Consider the following 16,047-nt stretch of genomic DNA (forward strand, 5'->3'; position numbering starts at 1 on the left):
TGACTTCCGATTGTCGGAAGTCGCTCCTCCCCCTTCCTTCGCTCCCTGTCTTTGGGATTGGTGTCTGGCACCGTGGCCCCGCCTCCTCCGGCCCCGCCCCTCGCGGACGCTTTTCCCGCCTCCGCCGGGGCTGATCGGCGGTCCGGGTGACAGTTGAGGATGGCCGGAGCCGAGGAGCCAGCTGGGCGACAGTCGGAGTTGGAGCCCGTGGTATCGTTGGTCGATGTACTTGAGGAGGACGAGGAGCTGGAGAATGAGGCTTGCGCCGTCCTGGGCGGCAGTGACTCGGAGAAGTGCTCCTACTCGCAGGTGGGCGCGCGGCCCGGGCCTCGCCTCCCCCAGGCTCCCCTCAACCTCCCTTTGCCCACCCGCCTTACCCTCTCTTTTCCCGCCGGCCGCGGCCGGCACCCCGTGGTGGTCCGGCTCAGCTGTTGGTCGTAGGAGTCCCCATCCCAGGCCCAGGTGCCCTTTTACCCTTAGTCTCCTGAGCCCCCATCCTAACCTGTGGCCAGCAGGACGCCCCTCCTTTCTCGATTTTCCTCTCTCCGGCCCCCGACGTTTCTCCGGTTTTGGCCCCGGAGCGGCTGCTCTTTCCTTCCTTCCTCGTCTCTTGGTGCCCCTGCCGCTTTTCACCAAACCAACCCCGTGACCTTTCACATCCTGAGTATTTTTGTCCCTACTTTTCCCATCCTCAGAGTATTTGCTGGGTACTAAACGGGAGAGTCAAAGCAGAGTTAAAGGAGAGGGCTCTGAATTTGAAAATCTCTCCGCGTAGGCTGGACTCCTGGACAGCTGGTTCCTCTGCAATTTAGTTTGACAAGTGCTAGCTGGTTTTTTGGCGAGAGGAAGCAAGTACCACGTCTGTCTGCAGTCGGCCCCCCAGGGGGATAGACCGGAACCCGAACAGCTGTTGGCACTGTCTAAGGAAAGGGGAGGAGAGGAGGAGAGATGGCATTCGGAAAATGGTGGGAACAAGGACTGAAGGGGGTGTGACGTAGTGTTTGGTGACTCATTCTGTTTCTAGGTTCAAAAATGGAGAAAGGTGGTAGAAGAAAACTAATGAGAGATAATGCTTGATAGGAAGAAGAGGTTGCCTTCCAGGCCGGTGGAGTGGAACATTGCAGGATGGGGAGAGAGACGTGGGGTCTTTATGTGGTGTGGCCTGAGATCACAATACCAGTTGTCATCAATGACCAGTTGAGTTTACACTGCACAGTGGTTAGATTTTTTTTTTTAATACACCTGGTATCAGAGGTATTTAATGTTGGCTGATATTTTAAAACCTTTGGTCGCCACTGAAACAACTTTTTCTCTTTTTGCCTTTTTTAAAAAAGTCTGTACGTTATTTTTGAAACGTACTTAGATTTTTAAAACAGACTTCCTTAAAATTTTTTTTTGTATTGTTGTAAAATATGTGGAAAAGTGCAGAAACCACGTATAAGTCTTGGGAAAGCAAAACCGAAAACACCAGCAGGTGTGTACCACCCAGATCAAGAGATAGAACATTACCAGCATCACAGAAGCTTTCCTGGGACTCCCTTCTTCCCGGAAGATGGCAGCCATTATCAAGATTTGCTTTTCTTTCAACTTTTTATTTTGAAACATTTAAAGTCTACAGTTAAAATGAAAGAATAATATTATGAACATCTGTGTATCTTCACATATATTCACTTTTTAACATTTTACCACATTTGTTTTATCTTTTACTTCTTCACTGTAATATACTTTGGTTTTTTTTCCCGAACCAGTTGAAAATAAATTTCAGACCATGACACTTCAACTCTAAATATGTCAGCATACATCTTAAAATCAAAGGGATTCATTTAATACATTGGTGTTCTCTTTGGTGGAATCACAAGCATATTCCAAAATTAAAGTATGATTATTCCTTACATAAGCTTACACACATTCTCCTGTATTTTCATGTGTTAAAATAGTTAAGTAGACTGGCTTATTCACAGCTGACTGAAAATGTTAAGTTCTATCACTTTGAGAAAAAGTTATATGAAACGTGTATGAAACCTGCAACCATGTTTTGGGATTCTGTTGTATATGCTTTTTTATTAGTCTCAGTGGCTTTTACAGGAAGATCTTGACCACAGATAATCTGATTTCAGTTATGTCTCAGATCGTAGTATGGGCATTAGGTCGCTCTGCCAATGTCTCATCAGTTTTCTGTCTTTTTCCATTTTGGGGCTGTCTTTTAGGGTTCAGTAAAGAGACAAGCACTGTATGCCTGCAGTACCTGCACTCCAGAGGGAGAAGAACCAGCAGGAATTTGCCTGGCTTGCAGTTATGAATGTCATGGAAGTCATAAACTATTTGAGCTGTACACAAAAAGGTAAAATGGTCAGAGATAGATGCTAGATGGTTTTCAAATATTTAGATTCTTTTCCAGTTGCACTTTTTTTCTTAATCATGTTTTTGCATTCAAAGTAGTTGTGCCCTGGTAAAATTTAATGCAACTGTTTTATATAATATAATCGGAAAGAACAGTTTTTCCAGGGGACCTTTTAAAATATAATTATGGGGCAAACTCAGACCACTCCTGCTATTCTGTCACTGTTTTATGTGTGTGTGTGAGAGATACAGATATTTGTCTTTATGCATGTTAATTTCTTGGAGAAGGAAATGGCAGTCCACTCCAGTATTCTTACCTGGACAATTCCATGGACAGGGGAGCCTGGTGGGCAACGGTCCATGGGATCGCAAAGAGTCAGACACGACTGGGCACACAGCACACACATGTTAATTTATAGAATTATTAAATATTTTATTGTAATATGCTTGGGAAAGTTGCGGGTTGGATACATGAACAACAACCAAGTCCAATTTTTAGGTCCTAGAAGCCAGTTGAAAGGGAAGAGGCTATGATATGAATGTAAAGAGTAGTCTTTAAATTTAGAAGAAAAATTAAAATTGGCTTTTCCTCCTTTCTTTCAGAAATTTTCGTTGTGATTGCGGAAACAGCAAGTTTAAAAATTTGGAATGCAAATTATTTCCTGTAAGTAAGCACAGCAAACGATAAATGCATGAAAAGTAGCTAAGATTGGTATTTGTCCTAGGGGATAAAAACCAAGAATTTTCAAAAAGGAAGTTCTGTGCTTCTTCTTTGCAAATGAGCAAATCAGTGTTAGACTGTACCCCATTTATTTATTTGTTGGAAAGCTAAGTAACCTGTTCAGAGTCTACCTATAGATTGTAATTAATATGAAAGGCTTTGGGGGTAGTGTTCTAAAGTGATTCAAGTTCAGTTGTGTTGATTGTGCTCATGCTCTAAGGCTTTTTAAAGAAAAGGGTATGACTTTTAAAACTGAATAAATAAAACTGGGCAGTAATGAGCATGGGCTTTTGCAAAAGTTTTTCACTGCTTTTTGGATAATAAAGACTATCTTCTACAATAACTTTCAGTGAAATGCCAAAAATGAAACAGAAAATAAGGGACTTTACTGTATTCAATCCTAATTACTAAAGTTATCGTGCTCTTTCCCTCCTTATTTTTAGACAACTTCTTTGCCTACTTTTCACCTCCTAGTAATTTGGGGGCTTTAACTATCATAGCTGGGCATTAAGAAATATCTTGAAATTCTAGACCAGTGTCAGCTTCCATAGATTGATAGTTAATATTTGTGATTCATTCTCCCCCAATTGGTACAAAGAAGGTATAGAAAATAAATTTTATTTTTTCCTTGTATCCTGGAGAAAGTGTTAACTTTATAGGATGAATTTTTTCCCCTTGTACTTTGAAGACTAGCTTCCAGGGGAGGGGGTGGTACAGATATTTAGTGCACAAATTTATTGAATGCATAAATTCCATGATGCATGAAATTATAAAGTTAGGCCATGTTTTATATTGAAATTAATATCTTTCAGGACAAAGCAAAGATAAATTCTGGCAATAAGTACAATAACAACTTTTTTGGATTGTACTGCATTTGCAAGAGACCTTACCCTGATCCTGAAGATGAGGTAAGAGATTTGGAGGTCAGCACCAGGACTGTGTCATCTCCAGCCTTCACTCCCCAGCCTCTTGTCATATTTGGCCCTTTAGCTGTTCAGCAGGGATTTGGGGATTGTGAAAGTATTCTAGATTTATCCCTTCTTTTGACTCTGACCTAAAGCTACAAGTAGTACAGAGCCCAACTATTTTTCTATTTCTTACCTCATGAGAAATATTGGACAGGACTTTATCAAGGCCAGAACTTTTTTCCTTCTTCCCTCTCTTTGCCTGCCTATTTGCTCCTTTTCTCTGAATACTTTCCAGAAAAATGACCTTCAACTTCTCGCATTCCTGCAAGGAGAGAAAATAGGGTGCACAAACTGGATTCTCTTAAAAACTTCAATTAGAGGTGTATGCAAAATTTTAAAAGAATTTTTATTCTTCCTCATTCCTGTACCTTCTTACCTCCTAGACATAACGACTGTTAACACTTTTGGTGTATATATTTTCAGACCTTTTTCTGTGCACATATAAGTGAGTGAATGTGTACTTTAATTTCTAGTTTCCTTTTCTTTTGACAAAGGCAAAATTCTGTAATTCACTGTGCAACTTGCTACAATTCACATTACCTCCCTGGGCCTGGGTTTATGTGTAAAATGAAAATATATTACTTATTCATAAAGTTTTGTGGGAATCAGATCGTAAGTAACTGATACGAAAGTTTTGATAATTACTCACAAAGTGCTTATCTCAATGTAATCCTTTTGTAACCCCAGTTCATGGAGAAAGAACTTCTTTGACCCCTTGAATTGCTGTTTCTCCATGTCTCCTTGACTTTTGCATGTGGATAGTGGCCTTACAGAATTGGTAGAGAATTATTTAATATCTGATTCTAGTGTGTGCCAGATTTACTTTGATATTCCAGAGTTCATTGTCAGTCAGTTCAGTCGCTCAGTCATGCCTGACTCTTTGCAACCCCATGGACTGCAGCACTCTGGGCTTCCCTGGAGAAGGGAATGGCAGTGTTCTTGTCTTGAGAACCCCATGAATTCACTGTAATCATTAATAAACAAATTGCTTTTCTATGTTAGATTCCAGATGAGATGATCCAGTGTATAGTCTGTGAAGATTGGTTCCATGGAAGGGTGAGAAGAGCTTTGACCTTTTAATCCCATTGTCTTTACAAAAAGAAAATATCTTGTCTTTTTTTTTTTTTTTTAATATTTATTTATTTGGCTGAGTCTGATCTTAGTTGTGGCATATGGAATCTACTTTCCTAACCAGGGACTGAACCGAAGCCCTTGGCATTGGAAACAGAGTCTTAGCCACTGGGTCACCAGGGAAGTCCCCCCAAAATCTTGTCTTTTGGAATTAAATTATATTTCACATTATCACTACCCTTCTAAAAAATACTATAGCGATATGATCAATGTACTGTTGGCAATATTTTATAAAATAATGAACTTTTTGGACAACTTGGTGATCACAAGGAAAATAACTTGGTTTTCTGTGTTCACAGCATCTTGGCGCCATTCCTCCTGAGAGTGGGGATTTCCAAGAGATGGTGTGCCAGGCTTGCATGAAGCGCTGTTCTTTCTTGTGGGCTTACGCTGCACAGCTGGCAGGTAAGAGTCTCTGTGGAGTTGCCATGCCTCCTTCAGTACAGTACAAATCAGTACAATTTGTTCAGTAAGTTGTAGCTACTATGTTTTTCACTGTGTACTTTTACTTTATTTTATGGGGTTTATTTTTAAACTTTTTATTTTGTACCGGGGAATGGCTAACAAACAATGCTGTGATAGTTTCAGGTGAACAGCAAAGGGACTCAGCCATACGTATACATGTATCCATTCTTCCCCAAACTCTCCTTCCATCCAGGCTGCCACATAACATTGAACAGAGTTCCATTTTTAAGGGACTCTGAGGTATAGAAAAAAGTATAAAGTATAAGATCTGTTCCTTCTCCACAAGGTGCTTATAGATAGATTGGGTGACTGCCAAGAACCAATTTGTACTTAAATGGCATGATGCAGAATATGGATGAGACCAGAATTGGAGAAAATGGAGAAAGCAGTTTTTAAGGGGATTTTGAAAGATAACAGAACCCAAACAAGTTGTTCTTAGATATAAGACATGCTACTGGTCGAGGGGGAGGTGGTGACGGTTTGCCATCTAATGCTTTTACTGTACTCTGAGAAATTGACCCAAACCACTAATTAGTAATGAATGTTCTTGAGTATGAAATACTTTATTTTACTCTTAATATTATATGTGTTTATTTTTTAAATGGTAGTACTTCATAGTATCTGTTGTTCCAGCCTCATAATTTTTTGCCCTTCTCACCTTTAGGGAGCACTTCACCATACAAACCTCAAGCAGCATATCCTGCGTTTTTGTTTTGTCTCCAAGTTCTTGTACTTGGTGTGTCCTCTTTCTGTTCATATGCTTTTTTCTGTGTGTGTGTTTTTTAAAAATTTATTTATTTTTAATTGAAGGATAATTGCTTTATAATTACTGTGTTGGTTTATACCATACATCAGCACAAATCAGCCTGTTCATATCCTTTTCAATTACGTCTCACTTTCTGCTGGACCTGAATCTTTTTCTCATTCACTGGATTTTCTTAACCCTTCCCCTCTGCCCCTTCTTCATTTCCTTCCCTGTCAGCAGATGGCCTCATTTCCTAATAAACTGAAAAGCCATCCTGCAGTGTGAGTTCCCTTGTCATTTCTCTGTTCTCTGTTATTTCTGTCCCTGCAAGCGTCCTTTCTAATTTCCTCCTCGCATAAAGAAAAGCTGTTGTCTTTGCAAAACTACCCTTCTCCTGTGTTTGCAGCTAAATCTCTTCCTATTGCCTCTTGCTTCTTTGGTGTCCTTGGGTCTTTAACATCTATAGTATTTTCCTTTCTCATTTACATATAAAATGTTTAAATAGTGATTGATATATTTTTTTTAGCTCTTTTTTCCAGATGGTTTTTTTTCTGTTCTTGGTTCACATTTTGTTTTTTACTAGAGTGTAATTACTTGACAGTGTTGTGTTAATTTCTGCTATACAGTGAAGAGTGTCAGCTGAGTGCCTCTGCAGTGTATGTTGCACATGCATGCATACTCAGTTGCTCAGTCATGTCCGACTCTTTGTGACCCCACAGACTGTAGCCTGCCAGGCTTTGTTCATGGGATTTTCCAGGCAAGAATATTGGAGTGGGTTGCCAGTTCCTCCTCCAGGGGATCTTCCTGACCCAGGGATTGAACCTGCATCTCCTGCATCTCGTGCATTGGCAGACAGATTCTTTACCACTGAGCCACATATATCCCTTCCCTCTTGAACCCACCCTTCCCACTAGTGATTGATATTTTTAAATTTTCTGTTATTTGACACTTTAGAATAGGCAGGCATAACCTAAAAAAGTGTTATTTCCTTTCTCATTATTCCAGAGATTAAGGTTAACTCTCTCCTTTTCCAGATTCTGAAGTATTTTTTAATCAAACTAAGTGATTTCATTGTCTCACTGGTGTGGATGTGTGTGTGTGTGTGTGTGTGTTTTCATTGAACCTACAGTAACAAAAGTAACTACTGAAGATGATGGGTTGGTGCTGAATGTTGATGGAGTAGGTGATCAAGAAGTTATCAAAACTGAAAATGGAGCTCATCAAGATAATGCCCTCGAAGAGGATGTTCCAGAACATGGAAAGGCTATTGTGAAGGAAGTTAAAGCAGAGCAGACAAACGAACCATGTACCAGCTCTAGTTCTGAATCTGATCTCCAGGTAACAAAATGAAATCTGAGCTGTAAAAGAAATAAAACTTGAGCAAAATTAATTCTGTAAGCTATGTAGCTTTGGATTTCAGTTGTACCTTTTGCCTAAAAGAAATTCTTTTACAAAATCTAAACTTTGAAAACGATGATGGTTTAAAATACACACTTCAAAACTTAATTTCAGAAAGCATTTCAGAATCAACATCTCAACACAGAATCACAGTCTGGCTGCAAACTTGAGGAGCTTAAAGCTAAGCAGTTTATAAAGAAAGACACTGCCACCTATTGGCCCCTGAACTGGAGGAGCAAGTTGTGTACCTGCAAAGACTGTATGGTAAGTAGCAGATCATGTTCAGCATCAAGTGTTTTGTGGACAGATGCCTAAAATAAGAACACCTGGAAAGTTTATTTATGAAATTGATATTAGAGTATAGGGAACGTAAGTTTTTTTTTTTTAATGTTAAGCAAATTTATGAATTAGTGTTTGCAGTCTGAATGTTTATGGAAGCAATTAAGAACGATGCAGTACTTCTTATTTATCTTCATTTCAGTGGAAAATAGCTTTTCTATATCATAGAATTACTTGGAAACACAAATTTCTTGAAAGTTACAGTAAGTTGGTTTTTAAATAAAAATCTCTTAGATCTTACAGCATCCACTGGAAGTTGGGAGATTTCTAAGAGAAATTTGGGCAGAAAGAATAAATCCTTCAAGCAACTCTGCTGAAAGGCTGGGGGTTTTCTGGATATTAGAAAACTTAAACAAATTTTTGGTGATTCTCATGAGGTCGACTTTCTGAGAATGACATACAGTTCTAATGGGGAAAACTGGTTTTATTTTTTAAAGAAAATGTATGGCGATCTAGATGTCCTGTTCCTGACAGATGAATATGACACAGTTCTGGCTTATGAAAACAAAGGCAAGGTTGACCAGGCAACTGACAGGAGAGACCCTCTAATGGACACGCTTAATAGCATGAACAGAGTCCAGCAAGTGGAACTTATTTGTGGTAAATATTGTTTGTGAAAATTCATAAAGTTCATGAAGTTTCCTTTACCATTAAAAAAATTATATAGAAGGAGGACAACTAAAAATGGTTTAAATTTGGAATTATATAGTAAGCCTCACTTATACTTGCTTGATTGTAACATTGCTGAGTATTTAGCTACTATTTCCATTGAGTCAGGGTTAAATGCTAGAATAATTGCATGCTTGAGAAACCATAGCATGCTATTTTGATTAAGGGTAGATGTATAAGTACAGAATAAGAGGAAATCAATTTCTTTTTCCATCCATTGAAACAGTTTTCATTGAACATTACATGCCATCTTTTTGACAGTTGTTGAGATGCTTCAGTGGTTCACAGGAAACCCACTAGAGGGGAAAATATTCCCAAACCCTTAATTGCAGGCTTTTACATTTTTTCCCCCAGCATGCCCAACTTATTTTCATGATTTCTGTCCTAGACAGTTTCTACTTTTGTACCCCTTTTTTGACAATGGTTATTTCTGTCTTGTACATGTAACTATTTGATTAATTTCCTTTTGCCTTTATTAGACTAAAAGCTTTTTGGGGATAGAGTCTATAACTTGAGGGATATAACCCTCAAGTTCCCATGTATATAATATAATTTATTAAGTGAGATGAGTTTTAAAACTTAATGTTTGACAAGTCCAAGATACTTGAGCAATAGAATTATAGACAGATGGGAAACCTTTTAAAAAATTCTCAGCTGTAGCGACAGATTTTATTTTCTTGGGCTCCAAAATCACTACAGACAGGGTCTGCAGCCACAGAATTAAAAGACGCTTGCTCCTTGGCAGAAAAGCTATTACAGATCTAGATAGCATATTTCAAAGTGGAGACTTGACTTTGCTGACAAAGGCCTATAGAGTCAAAGCTATGGTTTTTCCAGTAGTCACGTATGAATGTGAGAGTTAGACCATAAAGCAGGCTGAGTGCCAAAAGAATTGATGCTTTTGAATCATGGTGCTGGAGAAGACTTGAGAATCCCTTGGACTGTGAGGAGATCAAACCAGTCAATCCTAAAGGAAATCAACCCTGAATATTCACTGGGAGGACTGATGCTGAAGCTGAAGCTCCAGTACTTTGGCCAGCTGATGCAAAGAGCCAACTCATTGGAAAAGACCCTGATGCTGGGAAAGACTGAGGGCAAGAGGAGAGATGGTTGGATGGCATCACTGACTCAATGGACATGAGTTTGAGCAAGCTCCGGGAGATAGTGAAGGACAGGGAAGCCTGCCATGCTGTAGTTCTTGGGGTTGCAAAGGGTTGGATAAGACATAGCGACTTAAACAACAGTCTTTTGGGGAGTGGGAGTATCTGTTCCTCGAGGGTTTATTTAATGAAAGAGGGTTCCCAGATGTCAAAGTGAGGGAATTGGGGAGAAATTGAGAACAAATCTGTATGCAGATTTCACTTGAAGAAAAATAGATTAAACTATTAAAATACTCAAATGTTAATGGTCAGGAAATCTTTTGTTCCTAAATGCAAATGGATTGTCTGAAGTTTGTGTCCTTGTCCTTTGCTTTGTTGTTTTGATTTAGAATACAATGACTTGAAGACTGAACTTAAAGACTATCTCAAGAGATTTGCTGATGAAGGCACAGTAAGTAGTTAACGAATTTTAATCATAGCCCTGTATGTTTTGAATAAAGTTTCTTTTTTTTTGAAGTGCAGTTGATTTACAGATTTATTGTTACTTTCAAGTGTACAGCATAATAATTCAATATTTTTATAGGTTATACTCCTTTTAAAATCATTATAAAATATTAGCTATATTCCCTTGGTGTGTGTGTTTGTGTGTATATACATACAACATCTTTTTTAACCATTCATCTCTTGATGGACACTTAGGGTGCTTCCATATCTTGGTTATTATAAATAATGCTGCTCTGAACATTGAGGTGCATGTATCTTTTTGAATTAGTGTTTTTGTTTTCTTTGTATATATACCTGTGTGCTGTGCTGTGCTGTGTCGCTCAGTTGTGTCCAACTCTTTGAGACCCCATGGACTGTAACTGGCCAGGCTCCTGCGTCCCTGGGGATTCTCCAGGCAAGAATGCTGGAGAGGGTTGCCATGCCCTCCTCCAGGGTGTCTTCCCAACCCAGGTATCAAACCCAGGTCTTCTGCATTGCAGGCAGATTCTTTACTGTCTAAGCCACCAGGGAAACCTGGATATATACCTAGAAGTAATTGACTGGATCATATGGTGGTTCTGTTTCTTTTTTTGAGGGGCCTCCATACTATTTTCCATAGATCATTTTCTCTGATGAAAAAGATGACTGAGAGCATAGTACAGGCAGAGGGAAGGGAGATGAACAGTAGTGAAACACCACCAGACCAGCCACATTAGGAGTCCTGCCCGAGCCTCCAGATGAGGGATGGAATGGCCACCCAGGATCCTGAGAGAGCAGTTGTAGCTTAGGAGGGGCCATTGGATTGGCCATACTGATTCCCCCAGTCCTGATCATCCAGCAGGATTCCTTGGAGGAGGAAACCAAAATGACCAGTCAGGAAAAAAATTTAAGCCAGACCTCTTTTCTATGATTTGGGGTTCTGTAGTTTAGAATAAAAGAACTTGATAATTGGGGGCTAAAATATTTGTCTTGCTGGTTAGGACAGTCTAACAACTTTTAAGAGCGACACTAACTCTTAATGTGTAATCTTTTTTTTTTTTTTAATTCGTTTATTTATTGATTTGGCTCTTGTCAGTCTGAGTTGTGATATACAACTTTAGTTGAAGCAGGGCAACTTTTGTCTAGTTTCAGCACGTGGGCTTAGATGCCCACGTGGGCATGTGGATCTAGTTCCTTGACCAGGGATCAAACCCACATCCCCTGCATTGGAAGGTGAATTCTTAACCACTGTAGGGTTAACATTGTAGGGACCACTAGGGGAGTCCCTACAATGTCTAATCTTTTAAAATAGTTCTCCAGATGAATTTTCAAATACTTTCTAACTCTTTACTACTCATATGTGTTTATGATGGGATTTTTTTCTAAAATACTTTTCTATCTTCGAAAGGGAGATATAAAATAAAACTTAACTTTTCTCTTCACGGCCTACAGTTGTCCTTCTAGACAGTAAATGTTCTGCTCTGCTACCGCCAGACAGACTAACGCAGTCAGACCTGGATCTGACAGACACTTAGGACATGCCCTGAGACTTGCTTTCTTGGGAGAAGTCTTTGCAGGCCGAGTGCTTTCTCATCAACGTGGGAAGGACTTGTAGCTGCCTGGATGGCTGGCACTGCTGCCTTGCGGCAGAATGAATTGTGGAGTCTGAGGGTAAAGAGCCTTCTGAGATGGTTTGCTCGTTTTTAGAGAATGTTCCTCATTGTCCCTGTGGATGTCCTTTTGTGTCCCAGCAGCTCTTACCTGTCAGTTATTCTCATTTCTGTGGCAGAAGCTGTCCTCTGCTTAACGCAGCCTCCGCCTTCTCGCACTGGAGCTCCCGGCGTCCACAGGTGTAACTGTTTGAGCTTGGCACTGTCAGTGGCCGTTCCAGGCCTCCCAGCTGTGTCAGTCAGCAGTGTCAGCGCGTGCACTTGTGCCTCTGCTTCTGTGTAGTGTGTGATTGCTGTGCTCATTACTGATTTTGTTTCACACACACTTAAAATCACGCACAAGAAAAAAGTAGGTGTGGTGTCTTTTGCTTTTCACATTTGAAACAATTTTATCCAGAGTATTCACACCTGTCTTCAACATATGGATCTTTGTTATCACTGGAGCCATTCTTAATGAGTCTGAGGTAATTTTTAAATCCTATGTGATGGTTTGAAAGACAGAAAAAATATTTTTTATCGTTTGTTTTCAACATTACTAACTAGATCTTTACAAACAAACACCTTAAGTTGTCATAAAGCTTGTCTGCTTTGGTTGTGTTTGTCCATAATATGGTCTATTTTTCGTTTGTTTCCTTTTTTTCTTTTTCATAATAAGGTCTGGATGTTGTCAAATAATGGCCTGCCCTTTATTTAATGTTTGTGTCTGACTTAAGACTTAGAAACTACACATTTTCTGAGACAAACCAATAAAATGATTTTACTATTGGACCCAAGTATTTTTAGGGCTTCTCCAGTGGCTCAGCAGTAAAGAACTGGCCTGCCAATATAGGAGATGTAGGTTCGATCCCTGGGTTGGGAAGATCACCTGGAGAAGGAAATGGCAACCCACTCCAGTATTCTTGCCTGGAGAATCCCATGGACAGAGGAGCCTGGCAGGCGACAGTCCATGGGGTCACAGAAGAGTTGGACACAACTTAGTGACTTAATAAACATACGTTCTTTAACATTTCTACTCTTTATGTTGGCTGTGACCATTTGAGGAGGTCTGGAAACTAAAAATGACACACTCTATAGTTTGTGGGCTCTTAAGTCTCCTCCTACTATATCCTTGCCAGAGAAATGGTTTCCTTGCATTGCCTTTCAGTGTGTAATGTCTGTGATCCAAGTAAGGGACAGAGGCTTCACGTCGGAACTCCCTGGTATCCTACCTGTTAGCGTTTGACAGTGGACATTCCTAAGCCCAGCCGCTCAGCGCTCTGAGCTGCGGTGGCCTCAGTGTGTGTTGGCCGTCTCCATCTTGAGTCTGTGAGGGGTTTTCATTCCCACTGGTTGACTTCCAGCTTATTGTCAGTGTCAGCTACCAGTCTGGCAGAATACTGACAAAATGTGAACTTTTTCAAGGATTAGTCAGTATCTTACCCCAATGAGTTATTCACATTGGCTTTGCCACTTGGGGATGTTTGTACTTTCACTTCTGGGGAGAGGAGGGGGAAGTTTTCACTTTACACACAAGTATTTGTCTTCTCTTTTCCTTCTCTTTCTCCTTCTTGGTCCCTGCATTCCAGTACTTTCTTTTTCTCTTTCTCTCTCCATACCCCACCTTTATTTCCTCATGATAATAAGAATGTGTTACAAAATTAAAAATCATGTTGGTAACAGTGTGCTGCCTTTGTAATTAAACATCTCATCAGGACTTCCCTGGTGGTCCAGTGGTTAAGACTCCTGTCTGAAAGCAGGAGACATGGGTCTGCCCCTGGTCAATCCCTGATCAGTCGGGGAACTAGGATCCTGATAAATAAGTAAACAATAAAAAGTAAAACCCACATCAACAAACCTGTCAATTGTGGCACAAACTCCCTCTTGGAATAAGCAGGAACTCCTTCTGGGTCATCCCGGTTTACTTTTTTAATCCATATTCCCCCTTATTTTCTTATTTTTAATATTCTATTTTGCTGATAATCATAAACACTCCTGTGTGATGCTCTAATCCTTTTTCCAATAAAATTCAAGATAAATTTCTCATTGTTATTGTATAACATGGATATTCCATTGACTGAGAGTAATGCTTCCATAGTTTTTGCCAATTATTTTTCTGTTTATATAGCAAATGTCTTTAATTTTGGACTCCTGAAAGAGAGAAGAGTTTTGAGGTTTCTTCTTTTTTTTTTCTCTTCAGTATAAAGGAGAGAGCACAAGTGTCAAAAAAGCCACCTTTGTTTGCTGGGGTGCTTGTGTGGAACTGAGGGACATCCCAGGACAGCCGTGTCCCGAGGGAGCACAGTGTCCTCCAGAGACCTCAGGGCCCTCGGTGTTCGTGCGGTTCTGTCACTGCTGTCTTCAGCTGACAGTGTTCATAGCCTACTCTGCACCAGGCAGGGCTTGCACAGGCATTACATCTCATCTGCTCTTCAAATGGTCCTGTTAGATGGCTACTGCTTTCATCTCTCCCTTTAAAAAAATATTATGTATTTGGCTGCATTGCATCTCAGTTGCATTATGCAGGATCTTTCCTTGCTGTGCATGGGCTCTCTAGCTGTGGTGCTCGGGCCTAGTGCTGGACAGTATGTGGAGTCTTAGTTCCTCGGCCAGGGATTGAACCCACATCCCCTGCACTGCAAGACAGATCCCTAACTACCGGGCCACATGGAAGTCCCCCTTTCATCTCATTTCAATGAGGAACCCGAGGGTGGCAGTGGAACCCACACTCAGCACTCCTAATCTTTGCTTTCCATCCACAGGTGGTTAAGAGAGAGGACATCCAGCAGTTCTTTGAAGAATTTCAGTCAAAAAAGAGAAGAAGAGTGGATGGGATGCAGTATTATTGCAGCTAGAAAGGAGTGCAGTGCCTTCTATCCAGGCAGAGGAAGACCCACTTCCTGTTCCAGGAATAAAAGAGGCCGCTTCCTCCTCCAACCTTGAGCTTCCTTCACTCTGCTTAACGACAGTAGCCACAATGTTTATGCCGATTTCACAACCAGCATTCTTCTTTCTGACTCAGCTAAATGCAACTCATTCCACAGACTTGAGCCCCCCAACCCCACCCCAGTCTAGCCAGGGTTATTTGTTCAGAACTTTCAAGAAGTTTGATTTGGTTTTGAGAAAGTAAACTCATCTTTTTTTACCCCCTTAATGATTTGTTCTTTTAACTCCCAAGTGTGTCTACTCTGCCGCAGCCTCTGTCTTCCAGGACCTGCTTTGAGGAGCGTTGCAGAAGCCCTCCTGTCAGCTCCACAGGTCCCCTCACCCCTCTGATCGTGGTGCCTTGGGTCAAAGCTTCCTCAAGCCTGGTCTGCTTCTCTCCCTTGTCCCTGTTTTCTGAGGTTTGGTCATGGCCTAGAAGGGACCTCAGAGCTTGCTTCATCTAGGCTGACCCTCTGGAGTTAGCCAGGACTGCAGCTTTTTGGTTTAGATGTGTGTCACAGGCAAGGAGGTTGACTGATGGCAGGACTGAGGAAGCCTACCTTTGTTACAAATTTTACTAATAAATTTAAAGTGGAAATGTCATTCACAAATCCACTGACTCTAGAATATTAGAATTTCAGTACTGTAGTGCTCACAGGGCTTCCTGGAGAAAATCTGCCATTATATCAAGACTAGTCCCTCTCTGCTGCCTAGAAAGTAGACCGGGCACTACCCTGTGAAATCTTGGTGGTTTACAAAGTCCTCTGAGTTTCTTTATATTATCAGGGATATTCATAAGCATATATTAAGAATAGACCTATTTTGATATTGTTCTGTTAAGAAAATGTTATTAGAAGCCCAGTAAATTATTTCCCCCTTAAATCTGTGCTGAAGAAAAAACATACTGGCTTAGCCTACTTGTAAGGAGCAGGGCCAGTGAGTGCCCTGTTTTGGGAGAAGCAGACTGGAGGAGATCCCAGACAAGGCCCCAGGCCGCGCAGATAGTGAGCTTTAAGTAAAAAATAGTCCCTAATGTCAGTCTGCCGCTGAGTCCCTAATAACTGTGAGATCTTCTTTTGAAGAACCTCATGGGGTGTTGTATAAAAGCCCATATTTGAGGGGATGTCCTTTCAGTTGG

At 40.6% G+C, this 16,047-nt stretch overlaps 1 protein-coding gene across 1 annotated transcript; it reads left to right on the forward strand.

The window, feature by feature from the left end:
- The first annotated feature begins 93 nt into the window (after positions 1-93).
- On the forward strand, positions 94-15,134 carry UBR7 (ubiquitin protein ligase E3 component n-recognin 7). Its single transcript, XM_005907624.3, has 11 exons — positions 94-309; positions 2,208-2,341; positions 2,944-3,004; positions 3,874-3,969; positions 5,032-5,085; positions 5,460-5,565; positions 7,500-7,708; positions 7,883-8,032; positions 8,545-8,707; positions 10,266-10,327; positions 14,747-15,134. The coding sequence occupies exons 1-11, from the start codon at positions 160-162 to the stop codon at positions 14,837-14,839; spliced, it is 1,278 nt and encodes a 425-aa protein (XP_005907686.2). The 5' UTR covers positions 94-159; the 3' UTR covers positions 14,840-15,134.
- Positions 15,135-16,047: the final 913 nt, after the last annotated feature.

Source organism: Bos mutus, chromosome 21 (assembly GCF_027580195.1).
Source record: "Bos mutus isolate GX-2022 chromosome 21, NWIPB_WYAK_1.1, whole genome shotgun sequence".
Taxonomy (NCBI): domain Eukaryota; kingdom Metazoa; phylum Chordata; class Mammalia; order Artiodactyla; family Bovidae; genus Bos; species Bos mutus.